General features: G+C 42.1%; 1 protein-coding gene across 3 annotated transcripts in view; it reads left to right on the top strand.

Moving 5' to 3' along the window:
• The window catches only part of TTN (titin), a 275,680-nt gene that overhangs the window by 223,200 nt on the left and 32,811 nt on the right, over positions 1–19,669 (top strand). For all 3 annotated transcript variants that reach the window (XM_040475510.1, XM_040475509.1, XM_040475508.1), the window contains 5 exons: positions 333–530; positions 631–927; positions 1,017–1,604; positions 1,696–1,998; positions 2,111–19,216. In XM_040475510.1, coding sequence (XP_040331444.1) covers positions 333–530; positions 631–927; positions 1,017–1,604; positions 1,696–1,998; positions 2,111–19,216 — 18,492 coding nt within the window. The remainder of the gene's footprint in view (positions 1–332; positions 531–630; positions 928–1,016; positions 1,605–1,695; positions 1,999–2,110; positions 19,217–19,669) is intronic.

The following is a 19,669-nucleotide window of genomic DNA, read 5'->3' as shown; positions in this document are numbered from 1 at the left end:
TCAGTATATTATACATTCATACATTAAGCATTAATTAAGCTAATACTTGATTTCAATGAAAATCTCCTAATAGTTAACAAGAAAAGGCTTTCTTAGTGATATCTATTTTTGTAAGTTAGGATTTTTCAACAGAAGATGCAATAAATACACAGATTCTAAGAGAGAATAGCCCTATGCCCTAGGGTAATAAAATTGTAGATACTAGCAAGAATGACTATTTACTCCATATTATGTCCACAAATTAACCATTTGGGCAAAAACATATATTTAAAACACAGGTGACATTCGTATTTTCTACCTGAATTGACAAATTCACTTGGTCTTTTTTGTAGGATATCATATTGAGTTCAAGGAAAGGAACAGCCTTTTGTGGAAGAGAGCTAACAAGACTCCCATTAGGATGAGAGACTTCAAAGTGACTGGATTAACTGAAGGTCTTGAATATGAATTCCGAGTTATGGCAATCAACTTAGCGGGAGTAGGCAAGCCAAGCCTGCCATCAGAGCCAGTTGTGGCACTTGATCCAATTGGTAAGTCACTATACAAAGAAAAGTCTGTGTGTATTTTCTGCATGAAAACAAAACAAACAAAAAACATCGGTATTTGACTGACTCTTTTGCTTTGTTTTAGATCCTCCTGGCAAACCTGAGGTTATTAATGTAACAAGGAATTCGGTGACCCTCATCTGGACTGAACCCAAATATGATGGTGGTCATAAGTTGACTGGCTATATAGTGGAGAAGCGGGATCTACCTTCCAAATCTTGGACGAAAGCCAACCATGTCAATGTCCCAGATTGTGCCTTTACTGTAACTGACCTTGTTGAAGGTGGGAAATATGAATTCAGAGTTAGAGCGAAGAATACAGCAGGTGCTATCAGTGCCCCATCAGAAAGTACAGGAACCATTATTTGCAAGGATGAATATGGTAGGTGTATTTTACCTTTTATACATATAAAAAATGGCAAATCAAGCTGCCTTCCTTTTTTGATTAAAATGTATTTTTTTTCTTTGCAGAGGCACCAACCATCGTCCTTGATCCCACAATAAAAGATGGGCTAACAATTAAAGCAGGAGATACCATTGTTTTGAGTGCCATTAGCATTCTTGGCAAGCCCCTTCCAAAGTCAAGTTGGTCTAGGGCCGGAAAAGACATTAGACCATCAGATATCGTTCAGATATCTTCGACTCCAACATCTTCCATGCTTACTATCAAGTACGCCACTAGGAAAGATGCTGGTGAATATACCATTACTGCTACCAATCCTTTTGGCACAAAGGAAGAACATGTGAAGGTAACAGTCCTCGATGTACCTGGCCCCCCAGGTCCCATTGAAATCAGTAATGTTTCTGCTGAAAAAGCAACACTTACGTGGACACCTCCATTGGAAGATGGTGGCTCACCGATTAAGTCCTATGTTCTTGAAAAGAGAGAGACCAGCCGACTTTTGTGGACAGTGGTTGCTGAAGATATTCAGTCTTGCAGGCATGTGGCAACCAAACTTATCCAAGGAAATGAGTACCTCTTCCGGGTCTCAGCTGTAAACCAGTATGGGAAAGGAGAACCTGTACAGTCTGAACCTGTCAAAATGGTAGACAGATTTGGTATGTAGAGCGTATAAGACAACTGACCTGTTAACATTTGTAGCACAGTTTGTGAAATCATGGATTTCTCATAAATTTACTTCCTTTTCAGGTCCCCCTGGCCCTCCTGGAAAACCAGAGGTTTCAAATGTCACTAAAAACACTGCCACTGTCAGCTGGAAAAGACCAGCTGATGATGGTGGTAGTGAAATCACAGGATATCACATTGACAGGAGAGAAAAGAAAGGCTTGCGATGGGTGAGAGCAACAAAGATGCCAGTTTCAGATCTCAGATGCAAAGTAACAGGACTGCAAGAAGGAAATACCTACGAATTCCGTGTCAGTGCAGAAAACAAAGCAGGAATTGGTCCACCTAGTGATGCTTCAAATCCTGTTCTAATGAAAGATGTAGCATGTTAGTATTTATTTTTTTCAACATCACTCATGTGGGACTACCAATATTTCATAGAAGTTATCCAAAAGCTAAACTCTTAATATACATTTTTGTGTCTTTGTTTCTATTTCAGATCCCCCAGGCCCACCTTCAAATCCACACATCACTGATACTACCAAGAAATCTGCTTCTTTGGCCTGGGGCAAGCCTCATTATGATGGAGGACTTGAAATCACTGGTTATGTTGTAGAGCATCAAAAAGTAGGAGATGAGGCCTGGATAAAAGACACAACAGGCACTGCTCTCCGAATCACTCAATTTGTTGTCTCTGATCTTCAGACTAAAGAAAAATACAATTTTAGAATCAGAGCCATCAATGATGCAGGTATTGGGGAGCCAGCAGTGATTCCAGATGTTGAAATTGTAGAACGGGAAATGGCTCCTGATTTTGAACTAGATGCTGAGCTTCGAAGAACACTTGTTGTTAGAGCAGGACTTAGCATTAGAATATTCGTCCCAATTAAAGGTCGTCCTGCTCCTGAAGTGACATGGACCAAAGACGGTATCAACCTTAAAAACCGAGCTAACATTGAGAACACGGAATCATTTACTCTTTTGATTATACCAGAATGTAACAGATACGACACTGGTAAATTTGTCATGACCATTGAAAACCCTGCGGGGAAGAAAAGTGGCTTCGTTAATGTCAGAGTCTTGGATACCCCAGGACCTGTCCTTAACCTAAGGCCTACGGACATCACAAAGGACAGTGTCACCCTCCACTGGGACCTCCCTCTGATAGATGGGGGCTCACGTATAACAAACTATATTGTGGAAAAACGAGAAGCAACACGGAAATCTTACTCCACAGCCACCACTAAGTGCCATAAATGCACATATAAAGTTACTGGCTTGACTGAAGGATGTGAATACTTCTTCAGAGTGATGGCAGAAAATGAATATGGAATTGGTGAGCCAGCAGAAACAACAGAACCTGTAAAAGCCTCCGAAGCACCATCACCACCTGACAGTCTTAACATTATGGACATAACTAAGAGCACAGTCAGCCTAGCATGGCCTAAACCAAAGCATGACGGTGGCAGTAAGATCACTGGCTATGTGATTGAAGCCCAGAGAAAAGGCTCTGACCAATGGACCCATATCACAACTGTGAAAGGGTTAGAATGTGTTGTGAAGAATCTAACCGAAGGGGAAGAATACACCTTCCAAGTGATGGCAGTGAACAGTGCGGGAAGAAGTGCGCCTAGAGAAAGCAGACCTGTCATTGTTAAGGAACAGACATCGCTTCCAGAATTGGATCTCCGTGGCATTTATCAGAAATTAGTCATTGCCAGAGCCGGTGACAACATCAAAGTTGAAATTCCAGTGCTTGGTCGACCAAAGCCCACAGTTACGTGGAAAAAAGGAGACCAAATTCTTAAACAGACACAGAGAGTTAATGTTGAAAATACAGCAACTTCAACCATCTTAAATATCAATGAGTGTGTAAGAAGTGATAGTGGACCCTATCCATTAACAGCAAGAAACATTGTAGGAGAGGTTGGTGATACCATCACCATTCAAGTCCATGATATCCCAGGGCCACCTACTGGACCAATCAAATTTGATGAAGTTTCATCTGATTTTGTAACCTTCTCTTGGGACCCACCTGAGAACGATGGAGGTGTACCAATAAGCAACTATATTGTAGAAATGCGACAGACTGACAGTACTACGTGGGTTGAGTTAGCCACCACCGTTATACGCACTACCTATAAAGCCACTCGCCTTACTACTGGAGTGGAGTATCAATTCCGGGTAAAAGCTCAAAATAGATATGGAGTTGGACCACCAATCACCTCAGCATCTGTAGTTGCCAGCTATCCATTTAAGGTTCCTGGGCCTCCTGGGACCCCTCAGGTGACGGCGGTTACCAAGGATTCAATAACAATTAGCTGGCATGAACCTCTTACTGATGGTGGAAGCCCTATTTTAGGATATCACATTGAAAGAAAAGAACGAAACGGTATTCTCTGGCAGACTGTGAGCAAAGCATTAGTACCAGGCAACATTTTCAAATCAAGTGGACTTACAGATGGTATTGCTTATGAATTCCGAGTGATCGCAGAAAACATGGCAGGAAAAAGCAAGCCAAGCAAGCCATCTGAACCCATGCTTGCTTTAGATCCCATTGACCCACCTGGGAAACCAGTTCCTCTAAATATTACTAGACACACAGTGACACTTAAATGGGCTAAGCCTGAATATACTGGAGGCTTTAAAATTACTAGTTATATAGTTGAAAAGAGAGACCTTCCCAATGGACGGTGGCTGAAAGCCAACTTCAGCAACATTTTGGAGAATGAATTTACAGTCAGCGGCCTAACAGAAGATGCTGCCTATGAATTCCGTGTCATTGCTAAAAATGCTGCTGGTGCTATTAGTCCACCATCTGAGCCATCAGATGCTATCACGTGCAGGGATGATGTGCAAGCACCAAGGATAATGGTGGATGTTAAATTTAAAGACACAGTTATATTAAAAGCGGGTGAAACATTCAAGCTAGAAGCTGATGTCTCAGGTCGCCCACCTCCAACAATGGAATGGACCAAAGATGGAAAGGAGCTTGAAGGCACAGCAAAGTTAGAAATAAGAATTGCGGATTTCTCAACTAATCTGGTAAACAAGGATTCATCAAGAAGAGACAGTGGTGCCTATACTCTTACAGCAACTAATCCTGGTGGTTTTGCTAAGCATATTTTCAATGTCAAAGTTCTTGATAGACCAGGCCCACCTGAAAGACCTTTAACTGTATCCGAAGTGACATCAGAAAAATGTGTGTTGTCATGGCTGCCTCCACTGGATGATGGAGGTGCCAAAATTGATCATTACATAGTTCAGAAACGTGAAACCAGCAGATTGGCATGGACGAATGTAGCCTCCGAAGTCCAAGTGACCAAACTAAAGGTCACTAAACTTTTGAAAGGCAATGAATACATATTCCGCGTCATGGCTGTAAATAAATATGGAGTAGGAGAACCACTGGAATCAGAGCCTGTGCTTGCAGTAAACCCTTATGGACCCCCTGATCCACCCAAAAACCCTGAAGTTACAGCTATTACTAAAGATTCAATGGTTGTCTGCTGGGGACATCCTGACTCTGATGGTGGAAGTGAAATCATCAATTATATTGTAGAACGACATGATAAAGCTGGGCAACGCTGGGTTAAATGCAACAAAAAAACTCTTACAGATTTAAGATATAAAGTGTCTGGACTGACAGAAGGACACGAATATGAGTTCAGGATTATGGCTGAAAATGCTGCTGGAATTAGTGCACCAAGTCCTGCCAGTCCATTTTATAAAGCTTGTGATGCTGTGTTTAAGCCCGGCCCACCAGGTAACCCACGTGTTCTAGATACAAGCAGATCATCCATTTCAATTGCTTGGAATAAACCAATCTATGATGGTGGCTCAGAAATCACTGGGTATATTGTTGAGATTGCCCTGCCAGAGGAAGATGAATGGCAGATTGTCACTCCACCAGCTGGGCTCAAGGCAACTTCTTACACCATCACCAACCTCAAAGAGAATCAGGAATATAAAATCCGAATCTATGCCATGAATTCTGAAGGAATGGGAGAACCTGCACTTGTTCCTGGAACTCCAAAGGCTGAAGATAGGATGCTACCTCCAGAGATTGAGCTGGATGCTGACCTGCGCAAAGTTGTTACGATAAGGGCTTGTTGTACCCTGAGACTTTTTGTTCCAATCAAAGGAAGGCCTGCACCTGAGGTGAAGTGGACCCGGGAACATGGAGAATCTTTAGATAAAGCTAGCATTGAATCCACAAGCTCTTACACCCTGCTCATTGTTGGAAATGTAAACAGATTCGACAGTGGCAAATACATACTAACTATAGAAAACAGCTCAGGCAGCAAGTCTGCATTTGTCAATGTTAGAGTACTGGATACACCAGGCCCTCCACAGGATCTTAAGGTAAAGGAGGTCACTAAGACATCTGTCACATTGACATGGGAGCCTCCCCTCCTTGATGGTGGTTCAAAAATAAAGAACTATATTGTTGAAAAGAGGGAATCAACAAGAAAAGCATATTCAACTGTTGCAACAAATTGCCACAAGACTTCCTGGAAGGTAGACCAGCTTCAAGAAGGGTGTAGTTACTATTTCAGGGTTCTTGCTGAAAATGAATATGGCATCGGGCTGCCTGCTGAAACTGCAGAATCTGTGAAAGCATCAGAACGACCCCTTCCTCCAGGAAAAATAACTTTGATGGATGTCACCAGAAATAGCGTGTCACTCTCTTGGGAAAAACCAGAGCATGATGGAGGCAGCCGAATTCTAGGCTACATTGTTGAGATGCAGAGCAAAGGTAGTGACAAATGGGCCACATGTGCCACAGTCAAAGTCACCGAAGCCACTATAACTGGATTAATTCAGGGTGAAGAATACTCTTTCCGTGTTTCAGCTCAGAATGAAAAGGGTATCAGTGATCCTAGACAACTGAGTGTGCCAGTGATTGCCAAAGATCTTGTCATCCCACCGGCCTTCAAACTCCTGTTCAATACTTTCACTGTACTGGCAGGTGAAGACCTAAAAGTTGATGTTCCATTCATTGGACGCCCTACACCTGCTGTTATGTGGCATAAAGATGATGTACCACTGAAGCAGACAACTAGAGTAAATGCAGAGAGCACGGAAAATAATTCACTACTGACAATAAAGGAAGCCTGCCGAGAAGATGTTGGACATTACACAGTTAAATTGACAAACTCGGCTGGTGAAGCTACTGAAACCCTTAATATTATTGTTCTTGACAAACCAGGGCCTCCAACTGGACCAGTTAAAATGGATGAAGTGACAGCTGATAGTATTACTCTTTCCTGGGGCCCACCTAAGTATGATGGTGGGAGTTCTATCAATAATTACATTGTAGAAAAACGGGACACTTCCACAACCACCTGGCAAATTGTGTCAGCTACTGTTGCAAGGACAACAATAAAGGCTTGCAGATTAAAGACTGGATGTGAATATCAGTTTAGGATTGCAGCTGAAAACAGATATGGAAAGAGTACCTACCTCAATTCAGAGCCTGTTGTAGCCCAGTATCCATTCAAAGTTCCTGGTCCACCAGGCACACCATTTGTAACACTCTCCTCCAAGGACAGCATGGAAGTACAATGGAATGAGCCAGTCAGTGATGGAGGTAGCAAAGTCATCGGCTATCATCTAGAACGCAAGGAAAGAAATAGTATCCTCTGGGTGAAGTTGAATAAAACACCTATTCCTCAAACCAAGTTTAAAACAACTGGCCTCGATGAAGGCATTGAATATGAATTTAGAGTCTCCGCAGAGAACATCGTGGGCATCGGCAAGCCAAGCAAGGTGTCAGAATGCTATGTAGCTCGTGACCCATGCGACCCACCAGGACGGCCAGAGGCAATTATTGTCACGCGAAATTCTGTGACTCTACAGTGGAAGAAACCCACTTATGATGGTGGAAGCAAGATCACTGGTTATATTGTTGAGAAGAAAGAATTGCCTGAGGGTCGTTGGATGAAGGCCAGTTTTACAAATGTCATTGACACTCAGTTTGAAGTAACTGGCCTAGTTGAAGATCATAGATATGAGTTCCGGGTCATAGCTCGAAATGCTGCAGGAGTGCTCAGTGAGCCTTCAGAAAGCACAGGAGCAATAACAGCAAGGGATGAGGTAGAGCCACCACGGATAAGTATGGATCCAAAATACAAAGACACGATTGTGGTTCATGCTGGCGAGTCATTCAGGGTTGATGCAGATATTTATGGCAAACCGATACCAACCATTCAGTGGGTAAAAGGCGATCAGGAGCTTTCAGATACAGCCCGATTAGAAATAAAGAGCACGGACTTTGCCACCAGTCTCAGCGTAAAGGACGCAGTACGCGTTGACAGTGGAAATTATATACTAAAGGCCAAAAATGTCGCAGGGGAGAGATCAGTTACTGTAAACGTCAAAGTTCTTGATAGACCAGGGCCACCTGAAGGACCTGTTGTTGTATCAGGAGTGACAGCAGAAAAATGCACACTAGCTTGGAAACCCCCGCTACAGGATGGTGGGAGTGACATCATAAATTATATTGTGGAAAGGAGAGAAACCAGCCGCTTAGTTTGGACCCTGGTTGATGCCAATGTGCAAACTCTCAGCCATAAGGTTACTAAGCTTCTTGAAGGCAACGAATATGTTTTCCGTATAATGGCTGTAAACAAATACGGTGTTGGCGAACCTCTTGAATCTGAACCAGTAATTGCCAAGAATCCTTTTGTAGTGCCAGATGCGCCAAAGGCCCCAGAAATCACAACAGTGACCAAGGACTCAATGACTGTTGTATGGGAAAGACCAGCATCTGATGGTGGCAGTGAGATTCTTGGATATGTTCTTGAAAAACGGGATAAGGAGGGCATTAGATGGACAAGGTGCCACAAACGCCTGATTGGAGAATTGCGCCTGAGAGTAACTGGACTCATAGAAAATCACGATTATGAATTCAGAGTCTCAGCTGAGAATGCTGCTGGGCTTAGTGAACCAAGCCCACCTTCTGCTTACCAAAAGGCTTGTGATCCTATTTATAAACCAGGACCTCCAAACAATCCCAAAGTTGTGGATGTTACCAGATCTTCTGTCTTCCTTTCTTGGAGCAAACCAATATATGATGGTGGCTGTGAAATCCAAGGATACATTGTTGAAAAATGTGATGTGAGTGTTGGTGAATGGACAATGTGCACTCCACCAACTGGAATCAATAAAACAAATATAGAAGTAGAAAAGCTGTTGGAAAAGCATGAATACAACTTCCGTATCTGTGCTATTAATAAAGCTGGAGTTGGAGAACATGCTGATGTCCCTGGACCTGTTATAGTTGAAGAAAAATTGGAAGCCCCAGACATTGAGCTTGACCTAGAACTAAGGAAAATTATAAATATAAGGGCAGGTGGCTCCTTAAGGCTATTTGTTCCTATTAAAGGTCGTCCCACACCAGAAGTTAAATGGGGGAAGATGGATGGTGAAATCCGAGATGCAGCTATAATTGATGTCACTAGCAGTTTCACCTCTCTTGTTCTTGACAACGTCAACCGATACGATAGTGGAAAATATACTCTCACGTTAGAAAACAGCAGTGGAACAAAGTCTGCCTTTGTTACTGTGAGAGTCCTGGATACACCAAGTCCACCTGTTAATCTGAAAGTCACAGAAATCACTAAAGACTCAGTATCTATTACCTGGGAACCTCCTCTTTTGGATGGAGGATCCAAAATTAAAAATTACATTGTTGAGAAACGTGAAGCCACAAGAAAATCATATGCTGCAGTTGTAACAAATTGCCATAAGAATTCTTGGAAGATTGATCAACTCCAAGAAGGATGCAGTTACTACTTTAGAGTCACAGCTGAGAACGAGTATGGTATTGGCCTTCCTGCCCACACTACTGATCCAATTAAGGTTGCAGAAGTCCCACAACCTCCAGGAAAAATAACTGTGGATGATGTCACCAGAAACAGTGTTTCTTTGAGTTGGACAAAGCCTGAACATGATGGTGGCAGCAAAATCATTCAGTATATTGTGGAAATGCAAGCTAAACACAGTGAGAAATGGTCAGAGTGTGCTCGTGTCAAGTCCCTTGAAGCAGTGATTACTAACCTAACTCAGGGAGAAGAATATCTCTTTAGAGTTGTTGCTGTAAATGAAAAGGGAAGAAGTGATCCTAGGTCCCTTGCAGTTCCAATAGTTGCCAAAGATCTGGTCATTGAGCCAGATGTAAGACCTGCATTCAACAATTACAGTGTACAGGTTGGCCAAGACTTGAAAATAGAAGTGCCAATTGCTGGGCGTCCTAAGCCAACCATTACCTGGACTAAAGATGATCTTCCACTGAAGCAGACTACAAGAGTCAATGTCACGGACTCACCTGACCTCACTATACTCAGTATTAAAGAAACTCATAAGGATGATGGTGGACATTATGGAATCACAGTTGCTAATATTGTGGGTCAGAAAACAGCATCCATTGAAATTACAACTCTAGATAAACCTGATCCTCCAAAAGGACCTGTTAAATTTGATGAAGTCAGTGCTGAAAGTATTACACTATCTTGGAATCCCCCAGTATATACAGGGGGCTGCCAGATCACCAACTACATTGTTCAGAAAAGAGATACAACCACCACAGTATGGGATACAGTTTCTGCTACTGTTGCCAGAACCACACTCAAAGTGACCAAACTGAAAACTGGTACAGAATACCAATTCAGAATCTTTGCTGAAAACAGATATGGACAAAGCTTTGCCTTGGAGTCTGATCCAATTGTAGCTCAATATCCCTACAAAGAACCAGGCCCCCCGGGCACACCATTTGCCACAGCCATTTCCAAAGACTCCATGGTCATTCAGTGGCATGAACCAATCAATAATGGTGGGAGCCCAGTCATAGGTTACCACCTTGAGAGAAAGGAAAGAAATAGTATTTTATGGACAAAAGTCAACAAAACTATTATTCATGACACCCAGTTTAAAGCACTCAATCTGGAAGAGGGCATTGAATATGAATTCAGAGTTTATGCTGAAAATATTGTTGGAGTAGGCAAAGCAAGCAAGAATTCTGAATGCTATGTAGCCAGAGATCCCTGTGACCCACCAGGAACCCCAGAAGCAATAATGGTTAAAAGAAATGAAATCACTTTACAATGGACCAAACCTGCATATGATGGTGGAAGTATGATTACAGGTTACATTGTAGAGAAACGTGATTTGCCGGAGGGTCGCTGGATGAAAGCCAGCTTCACAAATGTCATTGAAACTCAATTTACTGTGTCAGGTCTTACTGAAGATCAAAGATATGAGTTCAGAGTCATTGCAAAGAATGCCGCTGGGGCAATAAGTAAACCTTCTGACAGTACTGGACCAATAACTGCCAAGGATGAGGTTGAACTCCCAAGAATTTCAATGGATCCAAAATTCAGAGACACGATTGTGGTAAATGCTGGAGAAACATTCAGGCTTGAGGCTGACGTCCATGGAAAGCCCCTACCTACCATTGAGTGGTTACGAGGAGATAAGGAAGTTGAAGAATCTGCCAGATGTGAAATAAAGAACACAGATTTCAAGGCTTTACTTATTATAAAGGATGCCATTAGAATTGATGGTGGACAGTATATTTTAAGAGCTTCCAATGTTGCAGGTTCTAAGTCATTCCCAGTAAATGTGAAAGTATTAGATAGACCAGGACCTCCAGAAGGGCCAGTCCAGGTTACTGGAGTCACTTCTGAAAAATGCTCTTTAACATGGTCTCCACCACTTCAAGATGGTGGCAGTGACATTTCTCACTATGTTGTTGAAAAGAGAGAAACAAGTCGACTTGCCTGGACTGTTGTTGCTTCGGAAGTTGTGACCAATTCTCTGAAAGTTACCAAACTCCTAGAAGGGAATGAATATGTTTTCCGTATAATGGCTGTCAACAAATACGGTGTTGGAGAGCCTTTGGAATCTGCACCAGTACTAATGAAAAATCCATTTGTGCTTCCTGGACCACCGAAAAGCTTGGAAGTCACAAACATTGCCAAGGATTCCATGACCGTCTGTTGGAACCGTCCAGATAGTGATGGTGGAAGTGAGATTATTGGTTACATTGTAGAGAAAAGAGACAGAAGTGGCATTAGGTGGATAAAATGTAACAAACGGCGCATTACAGATTTGCGTCTAAGAGTAACGGGATTAACAGAAGATCATGAGTACGAATTCAGAGTCTCTGCAGAAAATGCTGCTGGAGTTGGAGAACCAAGTCCAGCTACAGTTTATTACAAGGCTTGCGATCCTGTTTTCAAACCTGGCCCACCCACAAATGCACACATTGTAGACACCACTAAAAATTCAATTACACTTGCCTGGGGTAAGCCCATCTATGATGGTGGCAGTGAGATCCTAGGATATGTAGTAGAAATCTGTAAAGCAGATGAAGAAGAATGGCAAATAGTTACTCCACAGACTGGCCTGAGAGTCACTCGATTTGAAATTGCAAAACTCATTGAGCACCAAGAGTATAAAATACGCATCTGTGCCCTCAATAAAGTTGGTTTAGGTGAGGCCACATCAGTTCCTGGTACTGTGAAGCCAGAAGATAAACTTGAAGCACCTGAACTTGACCTTGACTCTGAATTAAGGAAAGGAATCGTTGTAAGAGCTGGTGGATCTGCCAGAATTCACATTCCATTCAAAGGTCGCCCAACACCCGAAATCACCTGGTCTCGAGAGGAAGGTGAATTCACAGATAAGGTCCAAATTGAAAAGGGAGTAAACTATACCCAACTATCAATAGATAACTGTGATAGAAATGATGCTGGAAAATACATTCTCAAGCTGGAAAACAGCAGCGGATCTAAATCTGCTTTTGTAACTGTGAAAGTTCTTGACACCCCAGGACCACCACAGAATTTGACAGTCAAAGAAGTGAAAAAAGATTCTATCCTTCTGGTATGGGAGCCACCCGTCATTGATGGGGGTTCAAAGGTCAAGAACTATGTTATTGACAAACGTGAGTCAACCAGAAAAGCATATGCTAATGTGAGTAATAAATGCGGTAAAACAAGCTTTAAAGTTGAGAATCTTACAGAAGGAGCCATTTATTACTTTAGAGTTATGGCTGAAAATGAATTTGGAGTTGGTGTTCCAGTGGAAACTGTTGATGCTGTGAAAGCTGCTGAACCTCCTTCCCCACCAGGAAAAGTTACACTCACTGATGTGTCCCAGACCAGTGCCTCGTTGATGTGGGAGAAACCTGAACATGACGGTGGTAGCAGAGTCTTGGGGTATGTTGTTGAAATGCAGCCTAAAGGAACAGAAAAATGGAGTGTTGTGGCTGAATCCAAAGTCTGTAACGCAGTTGTTACTAGTTTGAGCTCTGGACAAGAATATCAGTTCCGTGTCAAGGCTTACAATGAGAAAGGAAAAAGCGATCCAAGAGTGCTTGGTGTTCCTGTGATAGCCAAGGACTTGACTATACAGCCTAGTTTTAAATTACCATTTAACACATACAGTGTCCAAGCTGGGGAAGATCTTAAAATTGAAATTCCAGTTATCGGCCGACCAAGACCTACAATTTCATGGGTCAAAGATGGTGAACCTCTTAAACAGACAACAAGAGTAAATGTTGAGGAAACAGCTACTTCAAGTATTTTGCACATTAAAGAGAGTAACAAAGATGACTTTGGAAAATATACTATAACAGCAACAAATAGTGCAGGTACAGCAACAGAAAATCTCAGCATTATTGTTTTGGAAAAGCCTGGACCTCCAGTTGGACCAGTTAGGTTTGATGAAGTTAGTGCAGACTTTGTGGTCATATCTTGGGAACCTCCAGCCTATACTGGTGGCTGCCAAATAAGCAACTACATTGTAGAGAAGCGAGATACAACTACCACCACTTGGCATATAGTATCAGCAACAGTTGCAAGAACAACGATAAAAGTAACCAAACTGAAAACAGGCACTGAATACCAGTTTAGAATTTTTGCAGAAAACAGGTATGGAAAAAGTGCCCCTCTGGATTCTAAACCGGTTATTGTACAATATCCATTTAAAGAACCTGGACCACCTGGAACTCCTTTTGTGACATCCATTTCAAGAGATCAAATGGTTGTGCAGTGGCATGAGCCAGTTAATGATGGAGGTAGCAAAGTTATTGGCTACCATCTTGAACAGAAAGAAAAGAACAGCATTTTATGGGTCAAATTAAATAAGACTCTCATTCAAGACACCAAATTCAAAACAACTGGGCTTGATGAAGGCCTTGAGTATGAGTTCAGAGTTTCTGCTGAAAATATCGTTGGCATTGGCAAGCCTAGCAAAGTGTCAGAATGCTTTGTCGCTCGTGATCCATGTGACCCACCTGGTCGCCCTGAAGCCATTGTTATTACAAGAAACAATGTCACACTGAAATGGAAGAAACCTGCCTATGATGGTGGTAGCAAAATAACAGGTTATATTGTAGAGAAGAAAGATCTACCTGATGGCCGCTGGATGAAAGCCAGCTTTACCAATGTATTAGAAACTGAATTTACAGTGAGTGGACTTGTAGAAGACCAAAGATATGAATTTAGAGTAATTGCAAGAAATGCAGCTGGCAACTTAAGTGAACCCTCTGAAAGCACTGGTGCCATCACTGCAAGAGATGAAATTGATGCACCAAATGCCTCGATGGATCCAAAATATAAAGATGTAATCATTGTTCATGCAGGAGAGACTTTTGTCCTTGAAGCTGATATCCGCGGCAAACCTATACCTGATATTGTTTGGTCAAAAGATGGAAGAGAGCTTGAAGAAACAGCTGCTAGGATGGAAATTAAGTCTACTATTCAGAGAACCACTCTTGTTGTCAAAGACTGCATACGTACTGATGGAGGACAATATATTCTGAAACTCAGCAATGTTGGTGGTACAAAGTCTATCCCAATTACCGTAAAGGTACTTGACAGGCCAGGGCCCCCTGAAGGACCTCTGAAAGTTTCTGGAGTGACTGCTGAGAAATGTTACCTGGCATGGAACCCACCTTTACAAGATGGTGGTGCTAGTATTTCACATTACATCATTGAAAAGAGAGAAACAAGCAGACTCTCCTGGACCCAGGTTTCAACTGAGGTACAGGCCCTTAACTACAAAGTCACTAAACTTCTTCCTGGTAATGAGTACATTTTCCGTGTCATGGCTGTGAATAAATATGGAATTGGAGAGCCTTTGGAATCTGAGCCTGTCATAGCCTGTAATCCTTATAAACCACCAGGTCCTCCTTCACCACCTGAAGCCTCAGCAATCACCAAAGACTCTATGGTAGTAACATGGGCACGCCCAGTGGATGACGGAGGTGCTGAAATTGAGGGCTACATTCTTGAAAAACGAGATAAGGAAGGTATTAGATGGACCAAGTGCAACAAGAAAACACTAACAGATCTCCGACTCAGAGTAACTGGCCTTACCGAAGGTCATTCCTATGAGTTCAGAGTTGCTGCTGAAAATGCAGCTGGTGTGGGTGAACCTAGTGAGCCATCTGTTTTCTATCGTGCATGTGATGCTTTGTATCCACCAGGTCCACCAAGTAATCCAAAAGTAACAGATACTTCCAGATCTTCTGTCTCCCTGGCATGGAATAAGCCAATTTATGATGGTGGCGCACCTGTCAAGGGCTATGTTGTTGAGGTCAAAGAAGATGCGGCTGATGAATGGACAATTTGCACTCCACCAACAGGATTACAAGGAAAGCAGTTCACAGTGACCAAGCTTAAAGAAAATACTGAATATAACTTCCGTATTTGTGCCATCAATTCTGAAGGTGTAGGTGAACCTGCAACTATACCTGGCTCAGTTGTTGCTAAAGAGAGGCTAGAGCCACCAGAAATAGAACTTGATGCTGATCTCAGAAAGGTGGTCGTTCTGCGTGCAAGTACTACTTTACGCTTATTTGTCACAATCAAAGGTCGACCAGAGCCTGAAGTTAAATGGGAAAAGGCCGAAGGCGTTCTCACTGAGAGGGCCCAGATTGAGGTGACCAGCTCGTACACAATGTTGGTAATTGATAACGTTACCAGATTTGATAGCGGTCGGTATAATCTGACACTAGAAAATAACAGTGGCTCCAAAACAGCTTTTGTTAACGTCAGAGTTCTTGACTCGCCCAGTGCCCCTGTGAATTTGAATGTAAGAGAGGTAAAGAAAGACTCGGTGACGTTGTCTTGGGAACCACCACTTATTGATGGTGGGGCTAAGATTACAAACTACATTGTTGAAAAACGGGAAACTACAAGAAAAGCATATGCTACTGTTACAAACAATTGCACTAAGAATTCTTTTAAAATTGAAAATCTACAAGAAGGATGTTCTTATTACTTCCGAGTCTTGGCTTCCAATGAATATGGGATTGGTTTGCCAGCTGAAACAGCTGAACCTGTTAAAGTTTCTGAACCACCCCTCCCACCTGGAAGAGTAACTCTTGTCGACGTGACTCATAACACAGCTACAATTAAGTGGGAGAAACCAGAAAGTGATGGTGGCAGCAAAATTACTGGTTATGTAGTTGAAATGCAGACTAAAGGGAGTGAAAAATGGAGTACCTGCACACAAGTCAAGACTCTAGAAGCAACTATATCTGGGCTAACTGCTGGAGAAGAGTATACCTTCAGGGTAGCTGCAGTTAATGAAAAGGGACGAAGTGATCCAAGACAACTTGGAGTGCCAGTAATTGCAAGGGATATTGAAATAAAGCCCTCAGTTGAGCTTCCTTTCAATACTTTCAATGTAAAGGCTAGAGACCAACTTAAGATTGATGTTCCGTTTAAAGGAAGACCTCAAGCTACTGTAAGCTGGAAAAAAGATGGTCAGATTCTTAAAGAAACCACAAGGGTCAATGTTTCTTCTTCAAAGACTGTAACATCACTATCTATTAAGGAAGCTTCAAGGGAGGATGTTGGAACTTATGAATTATGTGTTTCAAACAGTGCTGGATCCATAACAGTTCCTATTACTGTAATTGTCCTTGACAGACCAGGACCTCCAGGACCTGTACATATTGATGAAGTTAGCTGTGACAATGTAACAATTTCTTGGACTCCTCCAGACTATGACGGTGGCTGCCAAATTAGCAATTACATCGTTGAAAAGAGAGAAACCACTTCTACAACATGGCACACAGTCTCACAAGCAGTTGCAAGAACATCCATTAAAATAATTCGTCTGACAACGGGAAGTGAGTATCAGTTCCGTGTTTGTGCAGAAAACCGCTATGGCAAGAGTTCCTACAGTGAATCTTCACCTGTTGTTGCAGAGTATCCATTCAGCCCCCCAGGTCCTCCTGGTACTCCTAAAGTTGTACATGCCACAAAATCTACCATGGTTGTAACCTGGCAAGTGCCAGTAAATGATGGAGGAAGTCAAGTAATTGGCTATCACCTTGAATATAAAGAGAGAAGCAGTATTCTTTGGTCGAAAGCAAATAAAATCCTCATCACTGATACTCAAATGAAAGTCTCTGGCCTTGATGAAGGACTGATGTATGAGTATCGTGTATATGCTGAGAATATTGCTGGAATTGGTAAATGCAGTAAGTCTTGTGAGCCAGTCCCTGCAAGAGATCCTTGTGACCCTCCTGGACAACCTGAAGTCACAAATATCACAAGAAAATCAGTGTCACTTAAATGGTCTAAACCACATTATGATGGTGGAGCTAAGATCACAGGATACATTGTCGAACGTAGAGAACTACCTGATGGCCGGTGGCTGAAGTGCAATTTTACTAACATACAAGAAACATACTTTGAAGTAACTGAACTTACTGAAGATCAGCGTTATGAATTCCGGGTTTTTGCAAAGAATGCTGCTGACTCCATTAGTGAACCATCTGAATCCACTGGACCTATTACAGTTAAAGACGATGTTGAGGCTCCAAGAATTATGATGGATGTCAAGTTCCGAGATGTTATTGTTGTCAAAGCTGGAGAGGTCCTTAAGATACATGCAGACATTGCAGGGCGACCTCTGCCAGTAATTTCCTGGGCCAAGGATGGTGTAGAAATTGAAGAAAGAGCAAGAACAGAAATTGTCTCAACGGACTATGATACTCTGTTAACAGTGAAAGACTGTGTCAGACGAGATACTGGGCAGTATGTACTAACACTAAAGAATGTTGCAGGAACTCGGTCTATGGCAATTAATTGCAAGGTACTTGATAAGCCTGGCCCACCAGCAGGACCACTTGAAATAACTGGCCTCACAGCTGAGAAATGCTCTCTTTCCTGGGGACCGCCCCAAGAAAATGGTGGCGCAGACATCGACTATTACATTGTAGAAAAACGTGAAACGAGCCGCCTCGCATGGACAATATGCGAAGGAGAATTAAGGACAACATCCTGTAAAGTAACCAAGTTACTCAAAGGCAATGAATACATCTTTAGAGTAACAGGCGTTAATAAATATGGTGTTGGTGAGCCCCTAGAGAGTGTGGCAGTAAAGGCACTAGATCCATTTACAGTTCCAAGTCCACCCACATCTTTGGAGATTACGTCTGTGACCAAAGAGTTCATGACACTTTGCTGGTCAAGACCTGAGAGTGATGGAGGCAGTGAAATCTCTGGATATATAATTGAAAGGCGAGAGAAAAACAGCCTACGATGGGTGCGTGTAAACAAAAAACCAGTTTATGATCTGAGAGTAAAATCAACTGGACTTCGGGAAGGATGTGAATATGAGTACCAGGTTTATGCAGAAAATGCTGCTGGCCTGAGCCTTCCAAGTGAACCCTCTCCCTTAATTCGGGCAGAAGATCCAGTGTTCTTACCATCTCCTCCATCCAAACCCAGAATTGTGGACTCGGGCAAGACAAATATAACTATTAGCTGGGTTAAGCCCCTGTTTGATGGTGGGGCCCCAGTAACTGGATACACTGTAGAATACAAAAAATCTGATGAGACTGAATGGGAAACTGCCATTCAGAACTTAAGAGGCACAGAATATACCATAGGTGGACTAACAACAGGAGCTGAATATGTTTTCAGAGTAAGATCTATCAATAAGGTTGGTGCTAGTGATCCCAGTGATAGCTCTGATCCCCAAATAGCAAAAGAAAGAGAAGAAGAACCTGTATTTGAACTTGACAGTGAAATGAAGAAGACCTTGATTGTCAAGGCTGGTTCCTCATTTACCATGACCGTACCTTTCCGAGGAAGACCAGTACCTAGTGTCTCGTGGAGTAAGCCAGACACTGACCTCCGCACTAGAGCTTATATTGATTCCACAGACTCTCGCACATCACTTACTATTGAAAATGCCAACAGAAGTGATTCTGGAAAATACACATTAACAATTCAGAATATTTTGAACGCTGCTTCACTGACTTTAGTTGTCAAAGTTTTAGATTCTCCTGGTCCTCCGGCCAGTATTACTGTACATGATATAACCAAAGAGTCTGCAGTGTTATCCTGGGATGTTCCGGAAAACGATGGTGGAGCACCAGTGAAGAATTACCACATAGAAAAACGTGAGGCCAGTAAGAAAGCATGGGTCTCTGTGACCAACAACTGTAACCGCCTCTCCTACAAAGTTACCAACTTACAAGAAGGGGCAATTTACTACTTCCGAGTCTCTGGAGAAAATGAGTTTGGTGTTGGTGTACCAGCAGAAACAAAAGAAGGAGTAAAAATAACAGGTATGTTTTAAGAACAAAGAACATCTTATATCTATATTAATTTTCCTAGAATATGATGAATCATTCTAATTAGTCTCACTTAATTTTAAAGGCTTTTAGTTCACACCTCAACAATTCATACTGCATGAATTGTTTCACAGCATGAAATCTCTAATACAAAAAGTTTTTTTGTTGATAAATTGCAGAAACTTACATAGCTGGAATTGGAAAATATATATTGAATTTAAGTATAACTGAATTTGACTGCACATATATAGTATGTGTGTGCCGAAATCTTACAAGATTGTTCATCTTATTCCTCACTTTTATACCCATGATAAATTTGGGATGCATTTTACCATTTAATCTAGTCATTTGACACTTAATTTGAATTTGACTCCAATGACATATCCTGACATGTAATGACCAAAGCTTGGGGAAGTTTTGCTTGGCTCAGAAGCTAAACTGGTCATA

This window comes from Herpailurus yagouaroundi, unplaced genomic scaffold (assembly GCF_014898765.1).
Source record: "Herpailurus yagouaroundi ecotype Mexico unplaced genomic scaffold, PumYag 140, whole genome shotgun sequence".
NCBI classification, from domain to species: Eukaryota; Metazoa; Chordata; class Mammalia; order Carnivora; family Felidae; genus Herpailurus; species Herpailurus yagouaroundi.
This window is presented reverse-complemented; position numbering and strand designations above follow the sequence as displayed.